Raw genomic sequence first — 12,181 nt, forward strand, 5'->3', positions numbered from 1 at the left:
ATTACGTAAGTTGAACTAAGTTGAAGCATGTCGAATGACAGATCGAAAGTGGAAATAGAACACTTTGGACAACATCTGTGATTCGTCTTGGTGATTCCCCTTTTTCCTCTATTTGACAAAACAGGAATAAGTCTTTGTCTAACACGAAGAAATCTCAGTAAGCTATCCTGTTGTCAATCACCATTATTATTGTATTTCTTTGCAATTGAAATAATTGAATTGCATCATAACATTAAAGAAGATATTGTTTTTGTTTGATCAATAAAGAATAATTAATTCTTTATTAGTAGCCTTGTAGTAGTCCTTTCCTTCTGTCAAACTGATAAGGTTGTAATTTGATCGGTGTTACTTTGTTACTTTTTCTTGTTCATACTGAGTGAATATGGGAGACATGGATGTAGAATATTCCACTGCGCAAAACGACGTGATATTCGAGGCCCATGAGAATGCTCCGTTCGGGATCGAAACGGCAGCTGAGGCTGCCCCTGTGCCGCTTTCACCGGTTCAAATACAGCAAGAATACTTTGAGAATCTGCCTGATTGCGACTGGGTGAAGTAAGTACATGTTGTTAACCTTTTGACAACCAAAGATGTCCAGACGCGCATGAATACTGTACAAGTGCGAGAAATAGGGAAATTCGAAAGGATTGGCGATCAATTAAAACACGACTGAAGGGAGTGTTTTAAATCGACACTAGTTGCGAATTACCTATTCGCACATGTATTGTGCAACGTTTTACAGTACATATGGACCTTTAAATTTTCAACATAGTCAGATAATGTGCTAACTATATGTACTGTAAGATATCATTTGCCTTTTCTTGTCTCGTGGACAATAGCTTTCCAAAAATCCTGTCCAAAGTGAAGGTCAAAAGATTTTCATGTGGATCTATTTAGGCCATGTTTATTAAATATTTAATATCAATTTTGTTTCAGTCTGGTTATGGTAATCTGCCTTTTGCCTTGAGGATAATTGTATTAAGACCAAATTATAATTGTTTTGGTTTATTGGAAAACAAAGCAAATACTTACTAGTTTGTATTTATTATTTACAAAAACAATGCACACTCTTACAGGTATGAACTGCACAATAGAAACTATTTGCTCCAAAACATGGCATTTGCCTTATTTGGTAGTCCAAGCACGGAAGGCGAGCTAAGTGAAGTGAGGAATGAAAGCGATATCCATCTCGAGGGCTACACACACCGGCAAAAGGAACAGGTCATGAGGGTGTATGAGAAGGTGTGCGATCAGAGTAAGTATATAAACTATATAAACCTAATTATATTATGAAAAACCGTTGTGGTTGTGGGTTCAAGTCCCAACCATAACAGTGAATTTTTCACTTTTAATTTGTTTCTAAGCTAATAATGCCATTTTTATTTGCCAGCACATGCACTTTTAAGGTTGATTTCTAATGAGGTTGGCAACTGTCAAAGGTTTGCAGATATGGCGCCATCTTAGCTTGCCCTTTTTTTGAGATTTGGCTTAAAGGGCTGGCATCCAGGGCATTAAAAAAACAAAAATTTGACACAATTCTAGGGATTGACAGGGCAAGCTATGCTGGCGCCATCTGCTAATTATTTCGACCGGCCAACCCCATTGACGACATGGAAATAGCGCCTTACTAACAAGCGACAATAAGTACCCTTTTGGTTGAAAATGGCACATATATGTGTGACTAAGGGTGAACTCCAATTGTATGGAAGCAGCTTTTAGCCGGCGGGTTCTTAAGATGATCTATTCAGGCACATTTCAGTCTATGCTTGCCGCAAAACTAAGTGGTGAGTCAGCTCGTAATGCCATCTCTTTCACTCTTGGTTGGTCTTAACAAGGGTAAAGGAGATAGCATTATGATCTCAGTCGCCACTCGCCAGTTGGTATTGGGGCAAGTATAGTGTACCTTGTACATATAAATCACTTATTTATATTAAGATCCAACAATCCAGATAGATAAGATAGTACTAATACCTAACAGGATTTATTTTATGCAAGCCTATAAATTGATTGTATGTTCAGTGATAGATAACTTCATCAGCAACATAGTTATATTTTCATTGTCATGATTTATTTTCGAAATTAAGTCTAATGTACTTTGGATTAAGGTTCATATTGCGTACACCCGGCTGCAGAAGTACATGGCCTGTTTATGAATGAATTCCATTCATCATATGTCCATGCAATTTTGCAGCTCACTGTACATCGTTTTAAGGCGGCCTTTACATTGGATCCGTATCCACAAACCAGTGTGCATCGACTATAGAGATAAGATAAGATAAGATAATTAATTATGTTTCCGATTCAGGCCACAAGGTGGCAGACCCGGCAACGCGCACGGTCCCTATATTACTTACACACCGGAACGCCGTGCGGATTTACACCAATGATAATGATAACATTGTTGCCACAGAGATAACAAAGAGGATATAATAGAATAGAGCGGTACTGTCATAGTAAAATTTGTAACCACTGTAAATTCACTGCCATCTATCGACACACTTTAAAACTAAAAATTAAGCTTTATAAAAATACGATGAAATGCTTTTTAATATGTATAAATGATTTTTTTTATTTGCATTAATTATTTTCATATGATTTGTCCTATGTCCATTCACTGATATGCGTTAAAATTGTTAAATAACACACGAAACCGTCAACGCCCTCTATACGAGAGTGGGCCAAAGGTAGTGGCGCCATTTAATCGAGAATCAAATTTTCGTGATTTTCGAGGCACGTTTTTTCCTTAGACTGTATCCATTTATTACGGAGTTATATCTATCTTTGGAGATAATAAACATGTTAAGAAGTTGATTGATTATATGGTACTTGTGACACAGTGAGCCAAGAGTCAAGGATACGTGAAAAATGTTTAGAATGTAAATAAAGAATTCATTTACAATTTCCCACCCAAACTATTTTCCAGTTTCCTAAGGCATGTAGTTATGTAGATATGCTATTATGCTGCAATAGCATGAATCTTCTTGTTTTTTTTATCAATTTTTAGGGTTCCGTACTCAAAGGGTAAAATGGGACCCCATTACTAAGACTCCGCTGTCCGTCTGTCTGTCACCAGGCTGTGAACTGAACCGTGATAGCTAGACAGTTGAAATTTTCACAGATGTATTTCTGTTGCCGCTATAACAACAAATACTAAAAGTATGGAACCCTCGGTGCGCGAGTCCGACTCGCAAGTGGCCGGTTTTCTTTGTAATGATGGGGTTTTGTCACTCAGTGACTAGCATGAATCTGAGAACTTTAATAACACTAGTAGGAGTATTAGGTTATGTATGCTATTATTTTAGATACCTTTACAATATGTACAATAGATATTTCCTTTTTTCAGGCAAATACACTCAAAACGATGAAGATGTGATGATATCAGTACTTCTAATAGTATGTGCCAGACCAAAACCAGTGAAGTTCTACCAGATTACACCATCCAACCACTGGTTAGATCTGCATCAGAAGACCGACAGTGAAATATGGTGCACAGCTGTGTTTAGAGTAAGGAAATGTATTCCACAAACTGTTGGTGGTATGTGTTTTTATTATTAAATATATTTAATAACTTTTCACTCCCAATTAATTTCAAGTTTTGAAGTAAAACTTCTTTAGGCGCGACTAGAGGGTAACTCAGATTTTTTTTCTGACGGAAGTAACGCTCAGTAGTGACACACGCACAATAGGACACACGTCAAAGTGCCAATATAGCGATAAACGTGATCACCAAAGAAGTTTTACTTCAAGCGCGCGTAAAGATTACACGCACACACTTTTTTTTTTAAATAAATTGTACAAAACACAAATATGGCACACGATAGTTAGTACAAAGGTGTCCTTTAAAGGATTTCTTCCAGTTAACCTTTGAGTAGACGAGAATTGATCAAGAACGGTAGACAAAATATAGCACTGAGTACAATATGACTGGAGGAAAGTTAATAGCACTCCCCTGACTGCCGCAGCCAGTATCGGAATCCTCGGCGTCGACATTTCGAGTGAAGTCCAGTTCCGCGGCCATTTAGAGGGTAAGGCCAAATTAGCCTCAAAAAAGCTCGGTGTGCTCAACAGATCGAGACGGTATTTCACGCCGGCCCACCGCCTACAGCTGTATAAAGCGCAGGTTCGCCCACACATGGAATACTGTTCTCATCTATGGGCAGGGGCACCCCAATACCAGCTTCTCCCTCTGGACCGCATCCAGCGAAGAGCGACTCGAATTGTCGACTGCCAGCGTACTTCGGAACGGCTTGACTCCTTGGCGCTGCGTAGAGATGTGGCCTCGCTCTGCATTTTCTATCGCGTGTATAACGGGGAGTGCTCCGAGGAATTGTTCGGATTAATCCCTGCAGCTTCTTTTCGCCATCGCCCTACGCGACAACATTACCATCCTCACCACTTAGATGGTTGGCAGTCCTCAACTGTGCGTTTCTCTAGAAACTTCCTGCCTCGCACAGCTAAACTGTGGAATGAACTGTCGCCTGCGGTATTTCCGGACCGATATGACCTTCAAACCTTCAAGAAAAGAGCGTATTCCCATCTTAAAGGCCGGCAACGCACTTACAACCCCTCTGGTGTTGCGGGTGTCCATAGGCGGCGGTAATCGCTTTCCATCAGGTGATCCGTCTGCTCGTTTGCCTCCTATTTCATAAAAATAAATAAAAAAAAATTATAAAAGAGGGCATTATTATTTATTTATTTATTTTTTAGCCAAATCCTGTAAAGTATTTATCGACGAGGATGCTCGAGTATACCAGGACTGGGAGTCTTATTTGCTCAACAACACGCAACCTAAATGTGTCCTTATAGTGCCTGAGAATGGAGAATATGATGGGACTATTATTGAGGTAAGTTTATTGTAGGGGTACCTAGAATCCGTCCACGCTAAGTCGTCCGCCCACTTTTACGTGAAGCATGGCGCTGTTATACATTGTCATTGCCAAGAAGGCAAAGCCAGTGCAAACTTAGCACGGTAGTAGTCTAACCGAATAGGCACGTAGCATAATGACAATAGAAAGGTACACATAAGACCTAGCTGCCAGCAATCGGGCTTATGCCAATTCGTCTTCTGTTGTATGAAAATGTTTTAGTAGTCACAGAAACCAAAATTACTTTAGCATTTCAAATGTCACTCATGATTGTATTTGTGAACACAGCGATTCATTTTAGATTTGTATTGCACGTCGTTTTTTCACTCTTTATGTCACTATACCTATTCTCTCCTATTTAGTTAATTTTAAAATGAATTAATTTCCAGGGAGGTGACCGAACATTCGCAGTGAAACTCACAGTAGCACCGTCTCCCACACTCGGCATCAAAGCGAAAGTGCTCAGTACAGTCGATACAGCAAGCACCGTAGCTTCCATCGGCGCTATAGGCGTGCTCGGTGTGGCCGCGTTCACACCTGTGGCCCCGGTCGTATTGGCCGGGGCTGCTGTGGCCACAGTTTCTACTTGCTTGTACGGGCTTGTGAGGTCGTCACTGCATTTGCACGATCGAAGTTCACATGAGCAGGTGGGTCTTCATAAAAGCATGAGACAATAAGTTATAGGATATCCAATAGATGGCGTAACGCAATTTAATTTTTCCGATTCGGCCATCCTGACATTATAAGCGTCCCTGCAAATAATTCATTCATAAGTGATAGCCTACGTCCGGAGAGACATTAAACACTAGCTTCCAGAGACAGTATTAGCGTAATAAAATACATGCGTCTGTAACTTCTTAGTTACTTGTCACCTTAGTGCTTTACAGACTCGTTAACTTATACTTATAGCGTGGATTTGCTGTGTTGATTGATAGCTTAACCGCAAGTCCATTAAACATCATTTAAGTCCCGTCGAGTTTGTTGCCGGTCCCATATTGGGATACCCTCCTACAATTTAGGAGGGAATTAAATCTTCTTGGGTCCGTGGTGTAGGGTTGGAGCCGGAGTAGTTTTTATCGCGTATATATATATATCTTTACTTGAAAATAATTGTAGTGTATAACTAGCCTTATGAACTGATTTTGCATGTACAACCAGCCTTAAAGTTTATATAGTCTATGATTGTTCATTATTTTTAGTATGTGGGTATTTTTGCACTTTGTAATTTTTCCTCAGTCACCCGTTGACCACGAACGCTGTAAAGGGTTCGAAACGTCGGGATGTATTATAAATTCAATATACGCGATATAATCCGTTTTCATAGTTTTATTTCATCATTTAAGTATTTCGCCTTGTAAATCTATTCCCGTCAAATAGTATGCTAACATGGTCGTTTGTGTTTGTTTATAGAGTATCAGCCCCACGGACGCAGAAGCCCGGGGCAGCTGGATAAATATTGCTGCATCGAGTGTGGGGCTGGCAGCCGGCGCCGCGTCCAACCTGCTGGCGCGCTCGGCCGCCGCGGGAACTAACATGACAAAGGTAAAAATATACGCGCTCGTGAAACCTACTTACTATATCCATAGAGTAACTTATACTAGAGCGGTACTGTCATAGTAAATTTTGTAACCCCAGTAAATTCACTGCCATCTGTCGACACACTTTAAAACTAAAAATGAAGATTTATAAAAATACGATAGAATGTATTTAAATAAAGATAAATGATTTTTTTTATTTGCATTAATTATTTTTATGATTTTGACCCATGTTCTTTCACTGATATGCGTTAAAATTGTTAAATAACAAACGAAACCGTCAACGCCACCTATACGACTGTAGGCCAAAACTAGTAGCGCCCTCTGAACGAGAATCAAATTTTCTTGATTTTCGAGGCACGTTTTTTCCTTAGACTGTATCCATCTATTACGGAGTTATATCTATCTTTGCTATATCTATTCACAGAGTTTTTATTCGGCAAAAACACTGTCTTTGCTTTGTGTCCGTCTTCAGAGAAAATATTTTATCTTTAAAGGGATATGACAAATCGCATGACAAAGTCTTAGGATAGGATGGTCTTTCTTACGTAACCAGTTGTTCTGGCTCCGCTTCTATGGGCTTAATTTTTGTTGTTGTTTGCCAGACCGGACAAGCTCTGGCGGTGTCTGTCGAGGTGCTTCGTCATGCGAACCTGGTGACCGGCGGCGCAGGTGTCGTCAACAGTCTTGTGCACATCATACTTAAAGTAAGTTGTAAAAGCATTATCAATTGGAAGCCCACTATGACAATGTAACACCCTTAACTCTACTTTTTTACACATCATTAATGTTATTAACGGTTCTAACGAAATTAATTATATTCACTGTGACAATATTACTTTAATTAACCATAGTAGGTATAAAGTTTAACAAAAAAAGAAGAAACTACCTACTTCACAAGATGGTGTAAAATCCCATCATTTTATGGTTTCATCAGCATTTCAACAATGGTGCTTGCCGAGAGCAAATGCTCAGGTTACTATAAAAATAACTAAATCATAAGTGTGCCTTTAATATTTGAAGAGTTTCCTCGTGTTCCCCAGGATCAGATCCGGACTTGATGACAATCGGACCAACTAGAAAGCATAACCTTTTAAACAAAAAATAATTTTCGAAATCGGTCTAATTGTCTCGGATTATCGACTCGTATATAAAAAAATCCGACGAATAAAGAATCTCCTCCTTTTTTGTTAAAAATGCGACATTTTGTATAAATGGTAAACTCTTAATTTTATCTAACAGTACCACCATGGAGAGCAGCCGACGAAACTGGAGTTGTTCCAGTTCACAGCAGCAACTCTGTTCTTCTGCCACGCCGTCATGTCCAACAAGACGGCGCAGAGCATCATAGAAGACGCCCAGGCTAAGGCCATCAACGAATATCGGTCTACACTCAGGAGTAATAGACACAGGTAAGAATAAACTCTTTTGTACAGGTATTAGAGTTCATTTTGCATCGTTTGTCTTCATGTCTTTATATCTTCATGTTCTACAGGAACGTTACGATACTGCGTTAGCCGCCTTATTTTAGTATACTTTATTGTGTTTGTTAATGAACATTTCAAATGCGTAAATATACCAACAGCCAACAGCCTAGCTAGGACGCTTAAAACATTAAGAACCGTATCTCATCCACCAAAGTAAATTCCCTATACTCTCGGGAAATTTCCCATTCTTTCTGGGTATTTTCCCATAGTTCCTGGAAATAATTCCCCGGCGAAAATAAATAATTAAGCTTTTTACTTGCATTGCATCATCAAAATATCCAATTTAAAAAACTGTAGCCATTATTTTTTGCCTATCTCAATTTTTTTTTGTATTTATATGGAGAAAATTCCTAAATGGTCTAACTTCGTTAAGATTTCGTATCCAGGCACTTCGGGGGCTTAAAGTGAGGCCGTCTTTTTTTTGAAGAATCCAAATCTGTTTTAAGCAAACCCACTTTCCAAGTTTTTTTTTTTTAAGCCACTTGCAGTTTACGGTTTATGGCTACTTTATTTTACTAAACGCAATTACTTGTCGTTATAACTAGCTTTTATCAAAATTGTAATTTGTGAAGTTTTCAACCAAAAGGTACCACATTGTCGTTTGTCGATAAGGTTGATTTAGAATTGAAGCTATATGGAAATAGCGCCTTATTGACAACCGACAATAAGTACCCTTTTGGTTGAAAATGGCACATTTATTTAATCTATGTTTCAATATTGAAATTTCCCAGGAATTTCCCATAAGGGAATATTCCTTGTTCCGGGAAAATTCCCACGGCACATCAGTAGTTGCCGCTATAACAACAAATACTAAAAACAGAATAAAATAAATATTTAAGTGCGGCTCCCATATAACAAATGTGTTTTTTTTGCCGTTTTTTGCGAAATGGTACGGAACCCTTCGTGCGCGAGTCCGACTCGGACTTAACCGGTTTTTAGTTATACCGGTATCGATCCCTGCCGGTCGCGTCCTAATGTGATCACAGCTATTCGGGTATTTGTTCATAGAGATTTCTCTAAATATTCTACCGTAAAAAAAATAGTAAGAAAGTGGTTTCTTAGGTGAGTAGGCCATTTGATAACCTGATCCATTATCATTATGAATAATATTAAAACTGATTCATTATCACTATGAATAATATAAATATCCATTAGTACATCAAAACGTATTAACTTATGTGTTACAGGAAAATCTTTGACAAGCTGAGCGCCGAATCTCGCCGAGTGGCGGGCACCGTCCAAGGCAACACGGAGGTGATCCGCGGCATCCAGAGCATCGGCGACAAGGACCAGTACTTCGCGTCCGTCCTCAAGATCAACAAGGACATCAACACGCACAAACTCCGCATCTCCATGACCGCTGACGGACAAGTCAACTTAAACGCCCAGCACAAATTCAACCCAGCAGACCTTAGCATGCTGGATCCCAATGGTAGGAGCCAATTGTTCAACTCCCTAGGCCCTGACACGCTACTAGCCAAAAATGTTTCTACAAAATTATCCACACCAATCACAGCCACGGGAGGCTATCTTGATAACCAAGAAGAGGAAAACAACAACCTTCTAGTCGGCATACATCCTGGTGAAGTGCTACGCATTGGTACGTATTTAGTACGCATCAGCGCTTCAGGCACGCAAAATATAGCGAAACTCCTAGAGGATTTAAGCCAGGACATATACGCGAATCTTATGACTGTAGCATTTAATATTCTTTCTAATCTCTTACCGAATGATATAGCCAGGCTCCGACTCTTGAGTCCTGATGAGGATTTGGTCATGCAGATCGTCAATTTCGTCTTCAATTATATGAAACATGAGAGGCCTTTAGGCGACCCGTGTGCGGAAAACGACAATGGTATCATTTATGTTTTGAAAGAGTTCTTCCAAGAAGGAAGGGTGCGCCAGGATGTCATTCTCCTGTTGAAGGATCGTCTGATGACGTGGGTCGAAGAAGAGATTGATGCTAGAGCGCAAAGGTTCCCAAATAAGAAGCAAATCATTTGTGACCTCTGTCAAGGTATTCGGTTTGCGTAGATCGTAGATTATGCAAACAGCAAGCGTGATGCTTACATACTTTTTTTTATTTAAAGATACATGCACATAATATTGTCTTCGGTTACCGCGATAGTTACTCATGAAATAAAACTATGAAAACGGATTATATCGCGTATATTGAATTTATAATACATCCCGACGTTTCGAACTCTACAGCGTTCGTGGTCAACGGGTGACTGAGGAAAAATTACAAAGTGCAAAAATACCCACATACTAAAATAATGAACAATCATAGACTACAAACTTTAAGGCTGGTTGTACATGCAAAATCGGTTCATAAGGCTAGTTATACACTATATTTATTTTTCAAGTAAAGATATATATATATATATATATATATATATATATGTATATACGCGATAAAAACTACGCCGGCTCCAACCCTACACCACGGACCCGAGAAGATTTAATTCCCTCCTAAATTGTAGGAGGGTATCCCAATATGGGACCGGCAACAAACTCGGCGGGACACATCTTTTCAAAACATCAGAATGTCCAGCATCATCCAACACTAAGGTCTCACAGTCTATGTCTCGCTTGCTCCTTTATCAGATGGACTACAGGATCCCAAGCTGGTGGTAGAGAAAAGCCATCTTCCCTATTAAAGTTTGGATATTTCTTAATCTCAATGGCCTCGCGCAGCATTCTGGGTATGTAACGCTTCTCCTTGGTAATTTTTCCTCAGTCACCCATTGACCACGAACGCTGTAAAGAGTTCGAAACGTCGGGATGTATTATAAATTCAATATACGCGATATAATCCGTTTTCATAGTTTTATTTCATGATACATGCACAGTTAAATAAGTTTTGTTTATTAATTTTTTTAGAAATCGTACTAAGATTTTTTCTAGTTATATTTTATCGATTTGAAATAAAAGTAACTCATTATCATTATTTTATGCTGATTGTACCTATTAAGTCCCCGGCAAGCTCGGCCGTATTTCACCTTCCCATACAAACGAAGTTTCGTTCTCATTTTAAAACTACGTGTTGGATATTGTAATTAAACTTTGCACATACAATGGCATGAGTCACATAAGGTATATCTAGGTCTGTAATCAGTTTATATAGCTCTAGTATATAAAAGAAATGAAATAGAGCAAAAACAAGTTTTGTATGAAATACTTAAATTCGCCGTTTTTTTACTATGGTATCTGAAGCTACATAAACTAATTACAGACCTAGATATACCTTATCTTATTGTAAAGCCTGACCAGAAATATATGATCATTGTCAAGAGGGCGCTGTTATTCTCATGTATAGAGTGACAGTTCAGTATAGTATGAAAAAGTTAGTTCCAGTGAAATTCCGCAACATGGCGCGTGCAGTCGTTTTAAAATCAGAGCGGAACTACATTTGTACGGAGAAACGAGCTTGCGGGGGACTCTTAATATTTCCAATCGTTTTTATGTTGTTCATCGCTCCGCCGATTAAACACTAATTTAAAAAAATCAACAAAAAAAATGAAAATGAAATTTTATTGATAACAATCGTTACAGGTCTGTTTATGTATAGTGGTAATCGGCATAAAAGCTAAATAATTGTGGTAAAACATAGCGGTAGGATACATTGTGATTAACTGAAACGGGGTTGCGTTATTCACTGAATTGCAAATTAGCACAAAGTCCGTCTAAGTTAACTGCGCCTACTTTGTAGCGACAGTGTGTAGGTGCCACTATACGGCAGAAAACTACAACGCAAATTCTCTATGAGGCAAAAGGCCTTCAATGCATACTGTCTACCCACTAACTTGAATAGCTTCTGAGTATTAGGATTGAATCGTTAAATGATTGTCGCAAAGTATAATATACGGTCAACGAAAACGAGACAGTAAAATTATGCATTTATGGCACCTTCACACTGTCGCTTACCAAATCGGTGCAGAGTTAGATTGGACCGACTCTAATTTAAGTATTTCCCACTTGTTACAAAATTAGGTCTTAATGTCAATCCATTTTTCACTGTAGTGTGCGATTTTATTATATCTAATGTAGCACTTACTAATACAGTAACTTTATACATTAACGTTTGTGTCAAATCCGGTAGTTCTGATTTTTTGCAGACTTGTTTATGATGTTGGGCCAATGAATAATCCAAGTTTGAGACCTCGAGCGAGAAAAAAAAAATACGGATTTTTTTTAGATTTGGGCGAGTATAATCCTAAAGGACTAGTTATTGATTACCTTCTCAAGACGTTTTTAAAGTAGACTAAATTTGCTACAGTACGAGACTAGAATT

General features: G+C 38.7%; 1 protein-coding gene across 1 annotated transcript; it reads left to right on the forward strand.

The window, feature by feature from the left end:
- The first annotated feature begins 208 nt into the window (after positions 1 to 208).
- Positions 209 to 9,982, forward strand: LOC134744140 (uncharacterized). Its single transcript, XM_063677839.1, has 9 exons — positions 209 to 555; positions 1,077 to 1,255; positions 3,344 to 3,535; positions 4,708 to 4,844; positions 5,255 to 5,512; positions 6,276 to 6,407; positions 7,006 to 7,107; positions 7,643 to 7,812; positions 9,075 to 9,982. The coding sequence occupies exons 1-9, from the start codon at positions 383 to 385 to the stop codon at positions 9,919 to 9,921; spliced, it is 2,190 nt and encodes a 729-aa protein (XP_063533909.1). The 5' UTR covers positions 209 to 382; the 3' UTR covers positions 9,922 to 9,982.
- The last annotated feature ends 2,199 nt before the right edge of the window (positions 9,983 to 12,181 follow it).

Source organism: Cydia strobilella, chromosome 9, assembly GCF_947568885.1.
Source record: "Cydia strobilella chromosome 9, ilCydStro3.1, whole genome shotgun sequence".
Taxonomy (NCBI): domain Eukaryota; kingdom Metazoa; phylum Arthropoda; class Insecta; order Lepidoptera; family Tortricidae; genus Cydia; species Cydia strobilella.